The sequence below is a fragment of the Dunckerocampus dactyliophorus genome, chromosome 10 (genome assembly GCF_027744805.1).
Source record: "Dunckerocampus dactyliophorus isolate RoL2022-P2 chromosome 10, RoL_Ddac_1.1, whole genome shotgun sequence".
Lineage (NCBI taxonomy): Eukaryota > Metazoa > Chordata > Actinopteri > Syngnathiformes > Syngnathidae > Dunckerocampus > Dunckerocampus dactyliophorus.
Window position 1 is genome coordinate 27,820,867 of NC_072828.1, and position 23,979 is coordinate 27,844,845.

Genomic DNA, 23,979 nt, shown 5'->3' on the forward strand with positions numbered 1-23,979 from the left:
ACCCTACCAGGGACCACCTGTGCATGCAGTGTCCATGTATGGCAGATGAATCAATGAGTGATAGCTTAAAGTTTCTACAGTTTGACACAAGCTGACATTCTAGTCAGGTATCACTAAATTACACCTAAATAACTTTTCACATAAAGTATTGCCCCGCGTCAGATTTCGCACCAACATATAAAAGTGACTGTTGTACAGTAACCCCTCTTTTATTGCGGTTCATTTGTTCCAGGCCCGACCGTGATAAGTGAATTTCTGAGAAGTGGGATTCCTTAGTTATTTATAAACTAAATATTGTCGTAGTTAGCGCATAGAAAACCTGTTTACAACCTTCTAAATACTCATTTTAACATTATTAGAGACATGAAATAACACCCATATAGTCACTTTTACACTGACATTACCCAATATAGTAGATATAATCAGAGAAAATAAGCCATTTAAGACAAATAAAACTTGTCCACGTGTGCGTTGCAAAACATGTTTTCCGGACATCGTGGGTTCAGAGTTGAGTTTCAGCTGGATGATGGCCGCAACAGTTATTATTGTGATTATTATTATTCTTATTATGGTATTATTATTATGTGAGAGATAATTCAAGCCTGCAATAAAACTTGTTTCACCTACTGACACCTATGCTACACCTTACCAGTGTAGAATATCATATCACTATTTGAATGCGCCTTCTTTCTTCATGATCTATATTTGTATTTTAGTACATTTTGTCATTTTTATGCTTGAAAATGCTTCATTTTGGCAAGAAATACTTAAAATTTCTTAAATGTGAATACTTTTTTTTTCTAATAGACTGTATTCAACCACAAAACAACATGATTTATTAAGTCATTCAATTCTAGCCATTTTTCAAAACACACCCCTCCAGTAGCGGCCGTTTTAGATGATTTTGACTGATCTTTCAAGACACAATGAATATTGTGTTCTATGGCTATATGAACATGGACCCTACCAAAAGAAAGATTACACTCCCAATTTGTTTCTACTTTCCGTTCTTTAGTGATCAGCAGTAAAACAGAGGTAAGGTCCAGGAAAATATCAAAGAGAGAAAAACAACTTTTTGGGAAAAGGTACATTTCAAGCATAACTTTTACTTTCGAAACAAATATATATATTTTTTTTATATCTAAACAACTTTACCACAACATAAACAACACAAAAAAGGGTTGTTTTACATCAAAAATCACAATTTATTTACAAATATAACAACGAACTATTTACAATTGTCACATTTGGAACTAAATTGTGCACATGCACGTGCACGCATGCGTGCGAGCATGTGCGTGCATGTGCATACGTTTAAATTTCCCTACAATGCGTAACCTTCTGCGCGCTACACTCCTCCACGCTCTTCCGCGTCCTCCTTGCTGTCGAGTGTGTTTTTACATGTACAGTAAATGATCCCTGCCGAGCGCGTATCAAATGCACTTCTGCCACCTTGTGGTCGTTTTTATGACTTGAAACTGCTCTAAAAGTGACATCCATTAGTGCGCAGTTGTGTCATCACCTCTTTTTGCCAATGTATAAATACGTCTTTGGTATTGAATGAGTTCATTAATATATATTTGAAAGATCGTGACAGAGTGAAGCTGCCAAATTCGAACCGCAATGTGGCGAGAGAAGCCTGTAATTATTAGATTCAGCTCCAGAAACCTCCCCTTCTCTCTTCAATTGCCATTATTCCCTTTTTTGCCCTAAATATGCCTCATGAACTTATTAAATGCATTTAAAGTATAAAATGTACATACAATGTGTACTCACCACTAATGAATGATAATGTAAGATGATCCATGAACAGATGTAATCGCAGTCACGGTGAAGTCTTTAGCCTGGTCGACAGGCTAGCAGGCTCGGGAAGGTAATTCAAGCCGTGCCTACATAGTCCACACTGCTTGCCTGTTGTTGTAATTCCAGTACCGATTTTACAATAATGTATTAAACTGTGTTCGCTTCTGTTTTGGGGCTGGCTTGACCATCGAAGCTAGTGCCAGTTCTTCACAGCACATCACTATGGTGCGTTCAAGAACCGCCAAAAAATGTGCAACATTTTTGGATCGGTCTTTGATATTTTGGAGAACCTGTTGAATACTTGAATACTACTGTTGAATACTACTGTATTTTTTCCCCAAATGCTCTGACCATTTTTCGTGGAGTTATATGCACAAATGCCGAAAATGGTCCTATCTTGCAATGTTAAAGAATCCTTTAAAAAATTCCTGGATCCAGACAGTGAGCCGGTTCAAACCTTGATGAAGCATAAAGTCATAAACATGTAAAAATTGTGGGATTTTATAACAGTGGTGCACGTATGCCGTACATTTATCGGTATTATCACGCATTCATAAATTATTAGCGACTTATGGTGAATGGGGTGTGTTTTCCGTGGCCTTTTTTGGAGAAAAAATTAAACTAAATTTTTAAAAAATTCACGACTGTATATATTACTTATTATGGAGAAAAAAATGTAAATACTGTTGTCAAAGGACAATCTGCTGCTAGTTCCAAAATTGATAAAAGACGAGACTAGTTCTTTGAGAATAATGGGAGGTACCTGAATGGACGGCTTCGAGAGAAGGGTGATCCCCGTGAGGGACAGAGAGGATGAAGGGCAGAGTCACATGCCTAGAAACACAATGCTATTTGAATCAGGTGATAAGCATGTGGAGGACTTGTTTAGGAGGCAAGAGCAGATAATCACAGCAAGTCAATGTAATATAAATGTGCATCTTAGCAGAAATACATACAGTACCTATAATGGACACAAAACATTTTATCAGTGCAATCACAAACCATATTTTCCAGACAACTGTACAAACAAAACATATTGGAAAAAATTTGCTTTGATTTTGAAGGTCCTTCAGTATGTGACCCAAGCCTCAAACCATAAAGCAATATTGACCAACACGTAAGCTGACTGAAAACGATGATTTGCCACGTTCTGCTTCACAGATGACTAGCTTGTGCTATTCGGGCATATTATTATGATTTGTTGGAATTATGACCAATGCATACGTATGGGCGGCTGCAACACTGCAAGGGAAATAACTCAAGAGACGAAATGTTGAGCACAAAGCTGCAAAAAGCCAATGACAAACGACGACAAGCCGACTAGAAAGCACTGACAGAGCATGCAGGAGCAATATGAAACAACGGCTGTGGGTTCATACACGATTGCAAAATGCATCACGGCTTTTCATCGGCTGTACTGTAGATGCGCTTGCGCTCAAAAACCAAAGGTGAATGATGACCACCAGCTTTCAAAGAAAGGGGTCCTTACTCCTCTTTGTGTTCCGTGGCTTGTCTCTATTAAGACAGGAAATCAGTTGAGCTGAAATGAACTGCGAAGCTATAACGGTCCTCTTTTTGAAGCCCTCTGATGGAGCAATGTTATTATGCAAAGAAAAATATTTGGCATTGATTGACAGAATGGGCTTTTTCCCATTGTGTCTCATTATCTTCCCCTGCCAGTATAATAGTCAACATTCAGTGGGTTTTCCAATTAATTTTGTTTGTGTGTGTGTGTGTTTATTTAATCATAATGTCTAACACAACACCCCTTTTTGGTTTGGTTTGGTTTGGTTTGGTTTGGTTTAGTTGATTTGAACATGAAGGTTACAATGGAATACATCTCATGAATCATTTTTTTTCACAGTTCCACATGTCCAAAAGGAGTAGGAAGAAGCAAAGCTTATTTAATCCTACCCCTCATCTATTCTACATCTAGTACAGTACATGTAGTTAGTTCACTTCCTGCATTCCATGTCATGTTTTCTGTGATAGTCAGAATAATACATAATCCATATCGGTAAGTCCCCCCCGAAAAAAATTATATATATATATACATATACATATATACATATACATTTACATTATTAATAATGATAATAATAATAATAATAATAATAAATGTTTAAAATAAATATGAATAAAGAACAAAACTTTTTTTTTAAACAAAACAAAAAAAAATAGCAAACCTGACAGAACATCATTGTGATGATCAAGACTCTTCTGCCTTGTATTTAGCAAACACCAACTGCTTGTATTGTTTTTTGAATTTGCTCATCTCTGTACATTGTTTTAGTTCTTTACTCAATCCGTTCCATAGTTTAATTCCACACGGAAATGCTGTGGGTTTTCAGCGTTGTTCTCGCATATAAATGTTTTTAAGTTTAATATTCCTCTAAGATCATATTTCTCCTCTCTGATTGAGAAATACTAAATAATGAGGTTTTTGGGTAACGAGTTGTTATTAACTTTATGCATTATTCTAGCGGTTTGTAACTGTACTAAATCTGCAAATTTTAATATCTGCGATTTTAAAAATAGAGGGTTTGTATGTTCTCTATACTTGGCATTATGAATTATCCTCACCCATCTTTTTTGCAGTACAGTGAGTGAGTGAAGATTACTTTTGTAATTATTTCCCATATCTCCACACAATACATTAAATATGCTAATACTAAGGAACAGTACAGAGTGTGGAGTGATTTTTGATCAAGAACATATTTTGCTTTATTCAATATAGATATTTCTCACCACCTTTTGTTGTATATTTTTAATATGAGATTTCCAACTCATTTTTTCATCTATTATAACCCACAGGAATTTATATCCTTCCACTTTTTCAATATCCACTCCATTCATTTGTATTTGCTCGTACATCTCCCTTCTGCTATTTCCAAATAGCATTATTTTAGTTTTACTTATGTTCAGGGATAATCTGTTCCTGTCAAACCATGACTTTAATATGACCTTTTCATCCTTGACCTTTTTAATGAGTTCTTGTGTACTTTCTCCAGAACAGAAAGCGGTGGTATCATCCGCGAATGAGACCAATTTTAAGTCGTTTGTTACTTTACAAATGTTAATGTACAAATTAAACAGTTTTGGTCCCAGTATGGACCCCTGGGGTACTCCACACGTGGTGTATAAACTCCCAGATGTGTATTCTCCTAGCTTTACAAATTGTTTCCTCTTTGCTATGTAGCTTTTAACCCAATTAAAAGCTAATCCTCTAATTCCATACCTTTCTAATGTTCAAATTAAGATTTTGTGATTAATTGTATCGAAGGCTTTTGTCAGATCCATGAATACAGCTGCTGCGCATCTTCTGTTGTCCATAGCAGTAATGATATCCTCCGTGATTTCGATCAGTGCCATAGAAGTTGAAATGTTGGTTATGTATCCATATTGACTTTTCAAATGCTTATCAAAAGTTCTCCTATAATCGTTGTTGTGGAAGCTGCAACAAAAGATCAATCAATACCAAAGACGTATTCATACGTTTTTTTTTTAAACCCGAACACTTGCTCCCAAAGACGTATTTATACATCTTTTACGTTTTTTACGAGAGGCAAAAAGAGGTGCACACGTATTTGAGCTGTCACAAAAGTTTAAACACCGGGTTCTCTACTTACGAACATCCGACTAGCGAACATTCGGAGATACGAACGCAAGCTGACTGGTCTATATTTTCATGTGTTGTATTTTGTCGAAAATTGCGATATTTTGTCATTTTAATTTGTTCGAAAATGGCACTCTACAGTGCTACCGTATCATCCACGAGGAGAAGAAAAGGAAGACCATACAAACTTCCATTGAAAGCTTCTTCAAACGTAGATCTGCTACTCCTGCACCGTCATCATCAAGTGACTCGCCACCAATGTTTACACCTTCGTCTGCACCTTCGTCGCCAATTCCTTCCACCTAAGCAGTTTCCCCTGAACTACCTCTTTTAGAACGACGACGAGGGTTTGTCCTTTTTCAATAACTCCTACTCCACCACGACCGCCAACTACGTATGCTCGACCACTCCTCTTTAAAGGTAAATAACATTTATCATTACGTACTACTGCATCCAAACTCATATTTACATACATACACATATACTGTATATATGTATAAATGTACATGTAGTACCTATATCATTGGTAAATTACCTTTTCCCCGACTTAAGAAGAAATCGACTTAAGAACGGTCGTCTGGAACCAATTGTGTTCATAAGTTGGGAACCTAGTGTATACCCGTAGAGCATAATGTTCAGTGGGCCTTGAAAGATCAGTAAAAATCGTCTAAAATTGCCGATACTGGAAGGGTTGTCTTTTGAAAAATGGCTGGGATTGAATGAGTTCATTATTTCTCAGGGATTCACTGTTTTCTTTTGTGTGTTTCTTTGAAAATGCCTTGCTTAAAGGACATTCCGACAATGATTTACTATATACAAAGTGTACCTTCAAGCCAGCATCACATCATTAGTATCAACGTTGGCCTTGAGCAAAGCACAGTAGAGCTTTTCAGTGTTCACACCACATGTAGGACGAAGAGGTCAGCCTATTGGAAGTGTGACTGTCTGCTCACTTATTGAATCCATCTGCAATAATTGACGTACGCGCTACGACAAATATAGCCCGTGACAATTAGGTTGTCAGTCGTGGTCCACATTAACGTGAGACAATGTGCTGCACCTGAATCGAAGGGATAGCTATTAATTATGTTCTCGGGACAATTTTGTAAAATAGCAAATGAAGTAATTTAGGAGTGACTCATGATGTTATGATGTGTTGCGTTCAAAGCCCAAGGGCGGTAATCGCTTTTAATTTGAATGCACTTTTCAGTGCACCGTGTGGAGTACGACTCTGCAGGACTTTGCAGTTTTTGACGGGAACAGTGACGTTCATGTTGCTGGAAAGCCTCGGTGGGCGGTGCCTTTGGGAGCTAGGCCTTCAGCGGGGACTCAACAAACCAGAATTTTTCTCCAGTGCTAGTATTGGTCAAGAAATCCTAATAATAATAAATATTACGGTACGTTTCCATTCCACCTGACTGGGATTGGAACCCCAGTGCCCTGTGCCATCTGCCGACCCTAACGCAATACACAACTGCCAAGTCGCTACAATACCGTTATTAACTCTTTCAATCCCAGACGTTTTTTCAAAAGACAAGCGGCCATTTTAGACGATTTTGACTGATCTTTAAAGGCAAACAGAATATTGTGTTCTATATAATAATAATATATCTAATCAGCAGTAGAAGTTTCAGGAAATAGAAAAGGGAGAAAAACAGCTTTTTGTGAAAAGATACATTACAAACATCACTTTCACTCAAATATCTCAAATATCAACAACTATACCAACATAAACAACACAAAAAAGGGCTTTTTACATCAAAACAACTAATTATTTACAAATATAACACCATCAATTATTTATAATTTTCACATTTGGAAATAACCAACCATAACACATGCGTATGTGTTAAAATTTCCCTACAACGCGTAACCTTCTGCACGCTACACTCCTCCACGCTCTTCCACTTCCTCCTTGCTGTCGAGTGTGTTTTTACATGCAAACAATCCATGCCGAGCTCTGATCAAATGCTCTTCTGCCACCTTGTGGCTGTTTTTATGGCTTAAAACTGCTTTAAAAGTGATCTACAGTATTAGGGTGCAGTTGCGTCATCACCTCTTTCTGCCTTTTGCGCAAAAAACATAATAGACGTATAAATACATCTTTGTGATCGGGCGTTCAGGTTTATAAAAATGTATAAATACGTCTTTGGTATTGAATGAGTTAAAAACGGAAGACACCGAGTTCACCCCTTATCTTCAAATACATCGTGACCAATACGCCTTAGCATAAGTAACTTCCACCGGTGATCGGCATAAAGGAAAAGGCTCTGACAACTCCAAACCTTTGCACTACAACATCATCTGGAGCAGTTCAGAATCAATACGTATCTAACAACATGACAAAAACATTACACTTTTAAATAATATATTTACACTCACTCACCATAGATGGCAATATCTCCTCCTCAGTCAGCCATTGTGGGCGTATCTTGGCTTGTTGAGCAGTTTTGCTCTGATCAACCAATCAGTATTGGAGATGGAAAAATGCTGGTGTTAGTGTAGGTCATCTAGCTGGCCCTGTGAAGTGGACTTAAAATCTGATTGGTTACAGAAACAGCCCCATTTCTAATAGTGTTTAAGTGACATGGGCCAGAACTACTGTTCCCGAAGGCCCAGGGCAGATTACATTGGCATGGCAACACAAAAGCTGAAGTCTGATTGGACAAAAAAAAAAAAAAAACGAACAATACACCGACACCTACTACAAGTAATGCAGCCAAGAGACCCGCTATGACATGGCGATAATAGACTGAGCAATAAAGAGAAGGCTTTGCTGGCCCTGACCGCACACCACTGCTGTAAAGCCACTTTGAATGGAAGACATTGCTAATAAGCTCTCCATGCAGTGTCCCGTATCATATTTTAATACATTCTGTCGTTCATATATGGATGCCCTTTCCCAATGCCAAAACAGTAGATGATAATATTCCTTGAATATTACTTTAAAATCAACTGTGGCACTTTCTCACCTGATTAAATGATGATTTATTTGAATAGCCACAGATAAAAATGAAATTGAAATGCCAGTTAAAATGAAAGAAATATATACATATATTACACTGTACCGTGAATTAAATTTGAGCACACATTCTCCTTTTGAAAGAAGAACATTCTAGAACATTCTAAAAATATAATTTAACAAGAAAACAGAGACATAAAAAATGGTAAAATCAGAACAAGTCAAAATATTAAGAAAAAAAAGGTGTTATCTAAAGAGAAAAACTCTTAATGTTACTCAAATAACATAATATTATGACAAATAACGTCAGTTTAGTTGCATAAAGCTGAAACATTAAAGAAAAAACACATTATTATGTTAAAAATCACAATATTATGAGAAACAAACAAAACAACAATAATAATTTTTGGGAACTCTGGTTGCGGAAAATGGTACAACGTTACCAGAAAAAAGTCCAAATATTATGGGAATAAAGCCATAATTATGAGGAGAAAATGAACAAGAAAAAAGTTCAAAGAGATGGAACATCTTTTAAAAACAGCTGTAATTTTACAAGAGTAAAGTCAAAATATAAAAAAAAAAAAAGTCGTACACAAAACAACTCACAAAGTTGACATTTTTGGGAAATCTGGTTGCGGAAAATGTTGCCAGAATAAAGGCAAAATATTATGGGAATAAAGTCAAAATTATGAGGAAATTAAGAAGAAAAATGTTTAAATAGTTGGAAAATTAAAAACTACAACAACAGCAGCACCGGAAAAACAGCTGTAATTTTACAAGAATAAAGTCAAAATATGAAAAGATGGCCAGTGGTGCTGCTAGAACGATTGACACACAGTTTAACTCGCATAACGATTGCGTGAAGAGTGCATAAAAACCCTCAGACTTTGTCTTTAAACAGAAGCACCAGCCACAGCACTGCAGAGGAATACACGGATATGTCCGATTACGGGTGAAAGAAGATCAAGTAAAGTAAATACTGTACTGACAAAAACAAAACCAAAAACAGCAGATGCAAACGTGACCAGTCATCTCAAGAGACCCCTTTCGGTTTCTAGTCCTATTCTACGTGTCCTCAGAGACGTGTGAGTTGGCGCAAGCAAAAGCCCTCTTGAAAAATATTACACAAAGTGTGAAGATGCTTTCGTGGCATTCGGGGCTCTTCTGCAAGAGCAGGAGGCAGATGGCGATTTGATCTCATTCAATCAGTCTGCTCTTCGCTGTCACAATTGAGATCAGGTTTCATTAGGAGAAACAGCAGGGACAGATTCTTTAATGGAGCATTTCATTGGGGGACAGGGATCGATATGGGGCCAGTTGCTGGGGGAAGTGTCAAGAATGTGGCCACCAGCTCAATTCCCAGGACACACGCCCAACGCATTCACAGCTGAAGTGCCCTTGAGCAAATTACGTGACTTCGACAACTGTTCCCCTGGTGCTGACACTAATACTGTACGTGCTGTCGATTAAATTATATTTAAGTTGTTTGAGAAATGCGAGTCCGTTTCCGGAGCGATCAAAGCGCCCTCAAGCAAGACAACGAAGCTTTTAAAATGATACACAAAATGTTCCAGAATGTTTATCGTCCATCCGTCTTCTATGCTGCTTATCCTCACTTGTGTCGCGGGTACCCTGGACTGGTCGCTAGCCAATGGCAGGGCACACGTCGAACAACAACCATTCACACTCACATTCATACCTATGGACAATTTTGAGTCTCCAAAAAATGTCATTTTTGATAGTTTAATTAGGATGTTTTTGTTCTTAGGAACAAAAATACCATTCTTTTGGGTAGATTAGCCTTTTTAGGCTAATAAAAGGAACAGTGATGAGAATTAGAAAATGTTTCATAAAGGAATGTTATCTGGAAAATTCCACGTATATCCTCTATGACTGATTTGCACTGTTCCTGTTACAGTGACAATAAAGTTCCATTCTATTTAACACAGAACTAAACCTGTGATCGTGGTGAAAGCTGCTATGAAAACCACAGGCATGCGTGAAATTCCGTCTTTACAATACATTTAACGAGTGATCTGTAGCACATTTGGCCTGTAGAATTATGAATGCCACTTCTCACAGCCTGTTTTCTGAGGTTGAACGACAAAAAAGTCAGTCGCGAGGATTTATTTTAAGAGCAATATTGTGTATCGGTGGGCATTGTATGTTGTTTTATTGTGTAGCATTCCTAACACTGTTGCAAGTATGTTTTATGTGACTTGTATTTATGATTGTGTATTTATTATGGTTGCAGCCGTGTTGGACTTTAGGGTATTAGGAGGGCCGCATCAAAAAAAAAAAAAAAAAAAAGGTTGGAGATTTCGAGAATAAACTCATTAATTTACAGGAAATAACTGGTAATATTACAAGAAAAAATCCGTAATATCACGAGAATAAAGTCGTAAAATTATGAGAAAAAAGTGGTACGACTGCGTGTCACCGTGTCATACGTGAAAATAAACCATGGCTATATGTTCTCTTGGTCCGGCGACTAACTTCAGGCAAGCTTTTATTTACAACGTGGCAGCAAAACAGAGCAGTTGAGCAACAGATTAGCATGTCTAGCCCTTCTCCCGCATGGGGGGCACACACCTCCGCCTTCCTTACCCCGCCCCCTCCGCATGCCCAGGGCCAAAGGTCACATAAGTTCCCCCTTTTCATAGCTGTCTCAGGCAATGCCTGTAACATAAATTTTTTCTGTTAGTTTTTTATGTAAGTTTATTCTCGTAATATTACGAGGTTTTTTCTTGTATATATATAAGACTTTATTCTGGTAAATTTACGTCTCAGCTTTTTTTTCCCTCAATGTGGCCCTAATACTCTGTCGTAACATTTCCTTTTGGGACAATAAAGTTTATTTTGATTCTATTCATTGAACACTGCCACAAAACTCGTAATAATACAAGAGTAAAGTCATATATTTACGACTTTATTCTCATAAATCTAGAACTTTATTCTTGTAATATTACGAGTTTTTTTCTTGTAAATTTAAGACTTTATTCTGGTAAATTTACGACTTTATTCTCAAAATTCTCAATGTGGCCCTGATACTCTGTCGTAACATTTCGCTCTGGGACAATAAAGTTCATTTTGATTCTATTCCTTCAAAACTGGCAAGCGACTTGTAATATTACAAGAATAAAGTTATACATTTACATTATTACGAGTTTTTTCTCGTAAATTTAAGACTTTATTCTCGGAATATTACACGTTTTTTTCTTGTAAATTGATGACTTCTCAAAATCTCAGATGATTTTTTTTTCTCGAAATATTACGAGTTTTTTTTCTTGTAAATTTTCGGCTTTATTCGCAAAATCTCAAAGTATTTTTTTTCCTCAATGTGGCCCTCATACTCTGTCGTAACATTTCGCTCTGGGACAATAACGTTTATTTTGATTGTATTCATTCAAAACTGGCAAGCGACTTGTAATATTACAAGAATAAAGTCATACATCATTATTACAAGTTTTTTTCTCGTAAATTTAAGACTTTATTTTTTTAAGTATCAGTTTTTTTCTCGTAAATTGATGACTTCTCAAAATCTCAGATGACTTTTTTTTCTCAATGTTGCCCTAATACATTTCCTAACATTTTGCTTTGGGACAATCAAGTTGATTTTGATTCTATTCATTCAACACTGCCAAAATTGCTTGAAAATTACAATTAAAAAAGTGAAAATGACACAGTGTGCCAGGGATGATAGGGTTCAGCACGTCATTTGTATTTGCACATGAATGTAATGGAGATGAATCTTATTCTTCCCAGGTAGCGAGCCAGACTCCTTGAACAAGATGCCGCCGTACAACTGCTCGTCTGATCTAACCAATCTGACTCCTGACACCAATGGCAGCCGTATCCACATGGAGGACACGTGTGTGACAACGGACACCTTCCTGGATAAGTACTTGGGCCCCCGTCGCTCCCCTGTGCTGCTTCCCGTCTTCATCATTTACCTGATCATCTTTTTGGTAGGCGTGTTGGGCAATGCACTGACTTGCACCGTCATTGCACGCAACAAAGTGATGTGGACGCCGACAAACTACTACCTGTTCAGCCTGGCGGTGTCGGACCTGCTGGTGCTGCTGCTCGGCATGCCGCTGGAGCTGTACGAGCTGTGGCAGAACTACCCCTTCCTCCTAGGGAAGGGCGGCTGCTACTTTAAGACGTTTCTATTCGAGACGGTCTGCTTTGCGTCCATCCTCAATGTGACTGCACTGAGCGTGGAACGCTACATCGCCGTGGTGCACCCGCTCCGTGCCAAGTACGTAGTGACGCGCACCCACGCCAAGAGGGTCATCCTCACAGTGTGGGGTGTGTCAGTGTTGTGTTCTCTCCCCAACACAAGTCTGCATGGGATTTCCTACCTGAGCTGCGACTCCTGCAGCTCGGGTGGACCTCTGAGCGTGGAGATCCCCGACTCGGCCATATGTACGCTGGTGAAGCCACAATGGATCTACAACCTGATTATCCAAGTGACCACCTTGCTATTCTTCATCCTACCCATGCTCACCATCAGTGTCCTGTACACGCTCATTGGGCTGCAGCTAAAACGAGAGAGGATGCACCAGGCGCTGGAAGCGAAGGCGGGCGCCGGTCAGGACAGCTTCTGCAACAACCGCACCCAACAACAAAAGGCACGACGACGGCAGGTCACCAAAATGTTGTGTAAGTACCACCTGATTCCATCAGATCTTCCACTGGAAGTGAATCATCATCTCTGCCCATCACTTTGTTTTGTTCATCAAAATAATTGTTTGATCCGGAGCCATTTTTTCCCCCACTTTTGTTGAAGTTCCGCGATGCGGTCGTCCCTCGCCACGTTACGGTTCAAGTTTTGTGGCTTCACTCGTTCACGGTTTTTGAAAAATGTATTAATTAATAAGTTGTGCTGTGTCATGGTTGTTTTCATGGTTCACGCCCTATTATTAGTCAAGACATACGAATATTCAAGCAAATGTTGCATACTTTTTGACAAAACTATGCATTTTCAAGCATAAAAAGTGAACTAAAATGCAAACACAAGGCATTCAAAAGACGCATTCAAAGACGCTGACGTACAAGCATGCCTCGCAATGTTGCAGTTTGATTATCGCTCCCTCACGGGCTTTCAAAAATTAATTAATAAATGATCATTGTTTTGTCGTTGAATATGGCCTATTATTAATTTTTAAAAAACATACTTGTGCAAATTGTACTTATTCTTGGCCTAAGTTAAGCATTTTCAAGCGTATAAATGTCTAAGTGAACTAAATTACAAACATAAGGCATTGAAACGACGCATTCAAAGACGTTGACATCCAATCGTGCCTCGCAACATTGCAGTTTGATTATCGCTCCCTCGCTGGTTTTCAAAAATCGATTAAATGATCACTGTTTTGTGGTTGAATACAGCCTATTATTAGTACAAATAAGCATATTTATGCAAATTGCGCTTGTTCTTGGTCTAAATTAAGCATTTTCAAGCATAAAAATGGCTGAATTAACTAACTAAATGAACTAAAATACAAACACAAGGCAGAAGAAGCATTGTAATTGTGAATCGAGTACCCCACAAAAAAAAGTCTGAAAAAGATGCTGTCTTACATATTTGCTTCTACCTACGTCAGTGCTTTTCTTCCCGTGACTCACACATACCGGCGACCTGCTAGAAAAAAGAGCTCAAAAGCTGGGGAGGTGAGCAAACAACACATGAAACAACACACATGCGCACATGTCCTGAAAACAACCCAAGTGTCAACATCAGCAGCACAGTTTAGAGCACAACTAAACACCGAACACAACTAAATGCATGCATTTTTAAGCAAGACAAACAATGTTCTTTTTATTAACATTGTTATACTGAAGCTGTCCAATAATAAATAAAATACTTCTCACCATTAATGCGACTTCTGGTGCTGCACGGTTTTGCACCGTACTCCTTGTCTTTCTTTCTTTGCGCCACCTTCTTCGTCAAAAGGGTTGGCTCTGCAAAATTAGTTAGCTGCCTATTTGATTAAAGCAGGGAATTTTACTTTTTGACCTCCCAATGACCCGCGTAGGCTACCGCATTATCCAATAATAATCGAGTTTTGGTGTTTAACCCAGAAAATACTGGACAGCTGGCATGGGCTCTGGCCACCCGCATTACAGTATGGATGGACGGATGAATTAAAATACATAAGAATGTTTTTTATTTTGAACATTATTTTTAACACTGTGGTTTCTGGAATGTGTTACTCTGAATGCCGTTCTAGCTCGCTCTGCATTTTCATGCAAAGCTTATGACGTCCCTTACATCATACGTAGCAATTCATCATTAATGCGGCATTGTGCCTTTGCATGTGAGAGATGAAAGCAAATACAGACGTGATTATCTCCATGGATGCAGAGGCTGACATCTATTGATTTGCAGTCTCTCAGATTTGCGGTCCATGGATGTGAATGATTGATCTTCTGTTTTATCAACATGCATGAAAAGCTTGCATGAAACGGAATAGACTGGACCTTTGGAAAGATTATTAAGAAAAACTCCATCAATGCAGCTAAAGGTTAGAGAAGAACAGAAAATGAGAGCAGGGAGGGACAAATCCCAACAGAAGTGGGAACTTTTGCCAATTTCGATGTGCTGGATATGGAGTGAAACCACCTCACTCTATATATTTATAGTTGCTCATGGTAAATTCATGTAGATTACAAATTAGGAATAATCATTAATATTGAATTTAGTCGGTTGTGTGCAGTTGATTGTTGATTAATCACATCGAAAAAGTAGAAGAGAGAGTGCAGAACTTTGCTGCAACCAACAGAGGCACTGTTTGACGGCTATTCAAAACATTGACAGATATGATTATTATAACAAAATTATACAGTTGTCTCTTGTTTATTGCGGTTAATTGGTTCCAGACCCGACCACGATAAGTGCATTTCCACAAAATACAATTCCTTATCTATAAAGAGAATATTTTTGTAGTTACAGCTTAGAAAACCTGTTTTACGACCTGCTAAATATGGTTTTGAGCATTATTAGAGCCCTCTAGACGTGAAATAACACCCCCATAGTCAGTTTTAAACTTGTATTACCCAATATAGTTGACACAGTCAAAGAAAATAAGACGTCTTCGACATAACATAGACTCACATATTAGCACTGACAGGATACATGGTGGCTATTGTCTCATCAATGTGATGTTCCTGACACCTAGTGGCCAGCGTAGTAGAATAATACTGCAATGGCACAAAGAACACATGTGCAGTGAATGTTCACACAGGAGCTGCTGTCAGCCACAACTCACGCCAGTCACTGGCCCTCTCCACACTGCTACCTGTGCTAACACTCAGCAACTCTATAGTAGCTACCTGACGTCACACAAGTTACTTCCCATGCCTTTTATTTGTATTTGTGTTCATTCGGCCATTTTTATGACTGAAAATGCTTATATTGGGCCAATAACATGTACAATTTGCGTACATATGCATGAGTCTTGACTAATAGGCCGTATTCAACCATGAAACTGTGAACATTTGTTAATTAATTAATTCAATACCAACAACATATTTATACATTTTTTTTCAAAACCTGAAGCCTCGCTCCCAAAGACATATTTATAAGTGTTTTACGTTTTTTGTGGCACAAAAAGGCAAAAAGAGGGGATGACGCAATTGCACAACAAAAGAGATCACAATTCCAGCGGTTATACGCCATAAAAACGGCCACAAGGTGGCATGAGTGCATTTGATAAAAGCTCAGCATGGATCTTTTGCATGTTTTAACAGCTCGACAGCAAGGAGGAAGTACGAGAGCATGGAGGGGTGTAGCATGCAGATGGTTACGCATTGTAGGGAAAATTTTAGTTGTTTAGATATTTCAGCTGTCACAGAAGCAAAAAGGAACTGTGTCAAAGTGAAAGTTATGCTTGAAATGAAAAGCATACATGTATAAAACCAAAAATAGAAGAAGAATATGTACAGTACCATACAATGGAACCTTGGTGGGGAAAAAATCTATGATTCAAAATATTTTTTTAAATGTAATTAAAATAAAAAATAATCACCCAAAAATAATTTTTCCTTTTTTTTTTGCAGTTGTTCTAGTGGTGGTTTTTGGGATCTGCTGGGCCCCGTTTCACACCGACCGCCTGGTGTGGAGTTTCATCAGCGAGTGGACCGACAGCCGCCTGCAAATCTTCCAGTATGTGCACATCCTCTCTGGAGTGTTTTTCTACCTCAGCTCCGCCGTCAACCCAATCCTGTACAACCTCATGTCCACGCGCTTCCGAGAAATGTTCAAGGAGGTCATGTGCCATCGGCCGCACCACATCGTCCCTCGAAAATACTCGCTGAGTGTCACTCGGGTGACGCTTCGCAGTACCATCAACGATGTCCCGCAAAACATTGGACCAAACGTTGCGGAAGGGGAGGCAGAAGGAGAACGGGCAGTGAGAGAGACGGCAATCACATGTTAAGCACATTCTTATGATGTTAAGGATTGCATGACGCTCAGATAGTGTCTCACTTTCAACCACCGCATCCGTTCCCTGTCCTTCGCAATTGGACTGATTCAGCTTCATGTCTGAAAATACGGCAACTACCGCATGAACAAGCACAGGGCGAATTACTGTAACGTATGTCAGGGGTGTGCGAACAACATACTGAAAAATGAAGGGATGCAAGGGCCACTTTGATATATTGGAAAGAAGGAATATGTCAAGAAAAACCTGCATCTCAGCTTTGTGATGTAGGCGACAAATGACTTGCTCGCAAAAATAAAGGGAACACTTGTGTGAAATCAAACTGTCCACTTTGGAAGCAACACAGATTGACAATCAATTTCACATGCTGTTGTGCAAATGGAAATAGACACCACGTGGACAGCACAGCATAATAATAATAATAATAATAATAATAATACATTTGATTTCCATTGATAATTTCTGTGTGATTTAGTTGTCAGCACATACAGTATATGTAAAGAACAAAGTATTTAATAAGAATATTTCATTCATTCAGATCTAGGATGTGTTATTTTAGTGTTCCCTTCATTTTTTCGAGCAGCGTATTTCATCTTTCTTCTTAAATAAGTTTTGTAAATTTTCTTCTCGTATTTTGACTTTATTCCCCCGATATTTTGACGTTTTCACCAAGCCAATTTTCCAACAATTTTTTTTTTTTAATTCTCCTAAAATTGACATTTTCGGACGCTTTTTTCTCTTAATCCTTTGACTTTATTTGCGTACAATTCCAGCTATATTTTCCATCTCTGCCATTTGTTTCCTCATAATTATGACGTTATTTACATATTTTGATTTTATTATCATAACATAAGTTTTTTGCGACCTAATTTTCCCAAAATTGCAACTTTCTTTGTTTTTCATGACATTACAACTTTTAAAAAGTAACGTCTTTGATACAGTCGTCCCTCACTACATCGCAGTTCACCTTTCACGGCCTTGCAGTTTCAGACATATTTTTTTGCAATTTTGCAAAAACCCACGCATTGTGTTCTGCGTCCTGATTGGCTGCAGACCATTGTCAGTCAATCTCCTCCGTGCCGTGTCCCCTGTTGTCTGCGATCGCGAGCAAACAGCTAGCGGTGTGACTCTGAACTTTCTATGTTTGCAAGTTTTCTCACAGTGTCGATGAAACCTTCTGCGCCCAAAAGGCAAAGGTAGATGCTAACTAAACATTGCACAAAAAGTTGGATTTCTGGACATGCCGAAGGAAGACAGAAGTTACGCGGCTAGAGGGCGCCATTACGGAATAAATGACTCTTCGGTTTGTTCCATAAAGTTTGAGGAAAGTAGCATAAGGACGACAGCAGCAATGAGTTTTAACAAGGATGCAATAAACACTAGAGCGGAGCGGCGCCAGGACAAAGAGGCTCGGTCAGAGGAATGTAGTTCCAGGTACTCGCTGGGGTTACACAAGTGAGGAGTTTGGCTTCTCGAAACAATTTGCGTTCAAAAGAGTAGTATATTTGCATCACAAAAATGCCTACTCAAAATAATCAGACCTCACAAATCGCTCTGCGTTATATTTGTCTCCCCCCGTATCCTTGTGCACTGTCGCCTGTCCATTCTTGTGTATGTGACAAAGACGCTCACGTCTTCTTCCGCGACGGAGCGCCACGGCCATCTTGTTTACGTGTGTGTTCCACAGCGAGGTCCGTGGGTTGATCACAGCTTTTGTCTTGACTCAATGGGAAGCAATGGGAACCAAAGGCACTACTTCCCGCTATGAAATCTGCTCCAACGTCTTTAACACTTGGGGTAGAGAAGTGAATGAGGTATCAAATTCTAGTGCAAGTCATGTTTTATCAGATAGAATTAATCACAGACTTGATTTAATTCAACCTGTGAATTCATTCATCGTTAATTCAACCTGAAGTGTTGGTTGCGCTGGATTCAAATAAAATGCGAATGCATTTGCCATTAATTGTTGTTTACTTGTTTGTTTTATATCCATAATTAATTCATACCTGATTCTATTACCAAAAACAACGAGGAGTCTAGTCACCTGGACCGTCACCTGCACGGTCCAGTATCCAGGTATTTATTTCACAATCACACTGGTTGAATTTTTGGCTAAAAACTTACTGAATCGATTTAAAGTTACTGAATCGTTTCGGATCGTATCCTTCTAAATAAACCAATTTCGTCCTTGAATCGTATTGGCAACCACGAATCGTGATACGAATCGAATCGTTATGAAAATGAATCGTTACAGCCCTAGTCCTTGTGTTTGAGAAAGCTGCTTACAAATTCAAAGTATTATTATTATTATTGTCATGAATAAATGTACACCTTGGTCAAAAGTCAAATGAACATACATCACCCCAGACTTAAAAAAAAAAAAGGGGGGGAGGATTTGCTAAAAACAACAATTCCGGCTGAGAATTACAGTGCATCATTAAAAAGTCTTAATGCCTTTGCTAGTATTTATGTGCACGTCCACTCTTGTTTGGTCTTCTTGATGTTTAGTGGCGTAATGATCTGTAAACAGGCCCTGGCTAAGAGCTTCGCACATCTTTGCAGGTGCAGTAAGCGTGTAAAAATGTGTGTGCAATGGAAAATCTACGGGTTGTCTAATTCATTGAAAACGGTACGTGAAATCATGTTCAATGGTAGATGGCGCTGTAAGTGACACACCGTCTTGTTCTATGGAGTATTTTGTAAGACCTTCCCATTGACGTAAGTGTGCTGATTCCAGTGGCTTGAATGTAAAGTGAATGAAAACGTACAGTAGCGAAATGTCTTGACTGCTGTGTGCCTTCATGTTGTGGACTCAACTGTTTGCGTAATAAAGTTTTCGATTATGAACAGTTATAAAATGCAGTTGAATTTGTTTTAGTAGAAGCCAACACAAGCAGTTTGACAAATGTGATTTTCGACACTCGTGACGACACTACGCAGTTCGAATACATTGGTAAACTTACAAAAGAGTGTCTTTTAATTCAACTTATTCTCAATGCAAATACATACTAGCCCCCGGGTGTCCAAAGTGCGGTCCGGGGGCCATTTGCAGCCCGCATCTGTTTTGTTATTGGCTCGCTGCACATTCAAAAAGTATAATTTAACAAGAAAACTTAAAAAAAAAAAAAAAACAGCATCAAGTGAAAATTTGAAGAGAAAAAAGTTGTAATTAACGAGAAAAAGTCTTACAAGAACGTGATATCATGATGACGTTTTCAGTAGCATAAAGTTGAAATATTAAAGAAAAAAATATTTTTTTTTAAAGACAAATTATTATGAAAATCACAGAAAACAACAAATAAAGTTGTCATTTTTGGAAAATTAAGTTGTGAAAAAAGTTATGTGACAAAATAAAGTCATATCATACAGTGGTGTGAAATAGTGAAATAGTGTTTGCCCCCATCCTGATTTCTTATTTTCCCCGCCTTTAATAATAAAAAGTTTCATTTAAAAACTGCATTTTGTGTTCAGTTGTGTTGTCATTAACTAATATTTACATTTGTTTGATGATCTGAAACATTTACGTGTGACAAACATGCAAAAAAATAAATAAATCAGGGAGGGGGAAAACACTTTTTCACACCACTGTAGTAGTGTGATGGAAAATGGTATTTTTGTTTACGTGCACATAGATGCCAATTTATTGATTCAGCTGTCGGCCACAATGTATCGGTATTGAAAAACATTGCTTACTGTGTCAAATATTGTTATTCAATTCAAATGTGATGTGAATGAATTGGATGAGCAAATATAATCGGGTCCCACTACTGGCGACTACCTTCAAAAAGTACCTGTAATGATTTAATTCCTACAGTATTACATGTAAAGATTATTTATAGTGCCATATCTATATGCAAAGCAAGTTTTATGTGAAAACACGAAAAACAATTTCAACGTAGTCTTGTCCCTGACATCATTTCTGCCACGACACATAGTTAAACGCAATACAGCACAGAGCGCGAGGTCATTTTGTGTGATAAATCAAGTGCACCATCTCAGACAGATGTGGCTTCCCATTTACATTTCGCCAGCGTTGCAAATGTGCATAGTAACTTTAGTAGTACAAGACATTGGCTGAATTTTAACATTAGATATTTACTTTCCAGTCAGTGTCACAGTGGGTGTATGAAATAGAACATCAATGCAGCTTCGGGTTTCGATACAAGTGAATGAAATCCAATCTGGCGGCGGGACAATGGTAACGGGGCATAAATGATGCATATAAACACACTACTTAGCGGTAACGACAGTGAGGAGGGATGATAATGGAATTAGAATAGAAGAGCGGGTGGACAACAGGTGGTGAGAATTGAAAATCACAAAGACAGACTTTGGGCAGTCACAAGCGTAAGCTGCACAGCAAGCTATGACAAAAAAGGGTAAAGTAACCCTTCTCAAAAGGAGAAATCCTACCTCTGCCACGTAACACATTTAAGGTCGTCAGCCGTTTTTTGTTTTTTTTTTGACAGAAGATGAAAAGCGGCCCTTAAATTTAATATATAAATACCAACAACACAAAAAGCCGATTTGTATTTCATTCACTAATAATATCATTCAAAAAATGTGCATTAACTGCTGACTTGAAACAGTTGATGTTAGGAGTCTCTGGAAACATGGTTGGCGGGAGGGAGTTCCACAACCTGGCTGTTCTTGGGATGTAGGAAGAAAGGTGATACTGGGTGTTGGACTTGGGAATACTGACTACGTAGGGGTGACTACTCGCAAAAAATCGAAGTATGCATGCGCTTGTTCTTTCATTCGGCATATTTGTTCTTGCCAAGAAGTTTACTTCTGAGGGCCGTGTAAAAATTCTTGGATGGGGGCTTCTGAGGAAATGTACTTGCCAGGGCGTTTATTTCTGGAGATTGTGTCGACGTTCACGTGTGATTTTTACCAGGGCATCTCTCACGAACGGTAACTGAAACTCAGGAGTCAACGTAGAGCACAGTGAATTATGCTGAAATTGTAGATTCCACGTACAGTGGTACCTCAGTTAACATCCGCCCCGGTTCACGCGTTTTTCGGTTAACATCCCAAATTTTTGCCTTGGTTTGGGTTTGCCCGCTTGGTTAGCGTGCAATATGGCACGCGTAACAAACGTCGTATTAGTGCTTGGTTTGTTTACATAGCCATCTTGAATCACGCCAGTAGACGAAATCTCACTACAGCAGCCTGGAAGGCACATCCAATACATACGGTATAAGGCTATGAAGTAGCCTAAACCATGGACCCTCGGCGTTCATGACTGCTGTTCGTGCATTTTTTTCACTGAGTGCAATGAACTCTAAATAAGCGGCTATGAGTCCAAAGAAGGTTGCAAGTGACAGTGACATTCCAAAGAGGGTGAAGACCACTACTGAATTCAAGAAAGAGGTCATGATGGTGTCCATGTCGACGATCTCGCCAGGATGTACTGTAAGCCCTCATCAACAGTAAGTACCATCCTGAAGAATAACAACGTAATCAAGTGAGCTAATGTTGCCACATGAGTAACAGTGTTAACAAAACACAGACAACAAACCATGGAAGGTGTTCAGAAGCTGTTGCTCGTGTGTCTCAGCAGTGAGGCTGCTGGATCCAACACAGAAAACGCCTGCAACAAGTGAGTCTGTAGTCAAATTTAAAGCAAGCAGAGGCTGGTTTGGACATTTGTAAAAAAAGAACAGGCATACACAAAGTCAGGCATGGCAAATTTGCAAGTGCAGACTAACCAAGGGTGTCCACTTCAATTGTCGTGCTTGTGGCATTGTTTTTTCAATGTAAAACTGTGCATGTTAAAACGGCTTTAACAGATTATTTGTTTAACATGAGTGCAATAACAGTTAAAACAAAAAAGGCATTTCCCAGCAAGCATAAACTCCTCTCCTTTTAGGGTGTCTGCAATGGATTAATTGGATTTACAATCTTTTCTATGGGAAAACTTGCCTTAGTTACAGTCCGTTTTGGTTTGAGTCGAACCTTCTGGAACGGATTCATGACGCTAACCAAGGCACCACTGTACTATAATTTTGTCTCGAGTGCTCTCCGAGTGCCTGTTAACAGATGTTGGAAGCCCTTCGACCAGTTGGCAATAAAGATTAAGCAATGCAGAAAATCTGGCGTCAACTTGTAGCATCCTCTCTTAGAAACAACAGCTCGTGATTGGCCGCCCCCCAGTGAGGCGATAAGGATTGGAAAATATGGCCCCATCAATGCACAGGCACAACTTAGTTCATCAGATTGATTGATTGTACATGCAAACACACAGCCTGGAGTTCAAGCCATATGGAGGAATACACGCAAAATGATGTGTTAGGTAGGAAGAACATCATGCATAGATTTCTAAGCAAAGAGTGATGATGTGTGACGTTAAAATGTGCTCGTACTAGTCAAACCAGAGTACCCAATGACAAGTGTGACGTGTGTTAGACTATTTACAATAAAAACTGTATTTAGTTCACCCATTTATTTCCCCCCCAACCCATTTTCATTAGGGATTGCGACTGGATTTTGCATATACTGTGACAGAAATGTGATATATTGAAATTCATTTCTCATTTTAGAAGTCATTAACGGCCAGCTTGTGAAATAGCAACTACTCATCTGACTTTCTAATGGAAATCTGGCAGTCTGGAATTTCAGAGTTTATTTATATCTGCTTAAAAGAACATTTGGTCATGTTGACATTTTCTGAGAAAAAGTTGACAGACGCGGAATATTTTATGGTAGTTCCAATTTATACGTGATTCACGTTCTTGACAATGAACGAGATGTTTGTCATGAAGTTGACAAACATCAAGCACTTATTACTATTATTTAAAACAATGGGGGAAATGTGGATGTTTCTTTCAGGAATAGTGACACAGGAACCAAAAATGCAAAAAGTAGTATGTGTAATGAGTTTTGTGGAATTGGAATCATGGCAGTTGTTTTTTTTTTAACTCATTCAATTTGCAGCCATTTTTCAAAAGACAACCTCTTTAGTGCCAGCCATTTTAGACAATTTTGACTAATCTTTCAAGGTCTACAGAATATTGTGTTCTATGGTTATATAAACATGGAACCTACCAAAAGAAAGATTAGACTCTCATCTTTCATCAGAAAAAAAGTTGCTTTCTACCTTTTTCCATTCTTTAGTAATCAGCAGTAGAACATATGTACGTTTCAGGAAA

General features: G+C 38.6%; 2 protein-coding genes across 4 annotated transcripts in view; one reads left to right on the forward strand and one right to left on the reverse strand.

Annotated features, from left to right (window-relative positions):
- The window catches only part of nmur1a (neuromedin U receptor 1a), a 22,019-nt gene extending 2,606 nt beyond the window's left edge, over nucleotides 1-19,413 (forward strand). Inside the window, exons 2-3 of the mRNA XM_054790457.1 lie at nucleotides 12,147-13,046; nucleotides 16,443-19,413. Of these exons, the coding sequence (XP_054646432.1) occupies nucleotides 12,173-13,046; nucleotides 16,443-16,822 (1,254 nt within the window). The 5' untranslated portion in view covers nucleotides 12,147-12,172 and the 3' untranslated portion in view covers nucleotides 16,823-19,413. The remainder of the gene's footprint in view (nucleotides 1-12,146; nucleotides 13,047-16,442) is intronic.
- Nucleotides 13,471-23,979, reverse strand: part of dynlt2b (dynein light chain Tctex-type 2B) — a 15,909-nt gene continuing 5,400 nt past the window's right edge. The window contains exons 6-7 of one of the 3 annotated variants that reach the window (XR_008572736.1): nucleotides 22,350-22,421; nucleotides 13,471-22,272 (exon numbers count right to left, since the gene is read on the reverse strand). The gene's annotated coding sequence lies outside the window, so the exon portion shown is untranslated. Of the gene's footprint in view, nucleotides 22,273-22,349; nucleotides 22,437-23,979 lie in introns of all 3 variants that reach the window. The other 2 variants (XR_008572737.1, XM_054790460.1) reach the window with 2 other exon arrangements.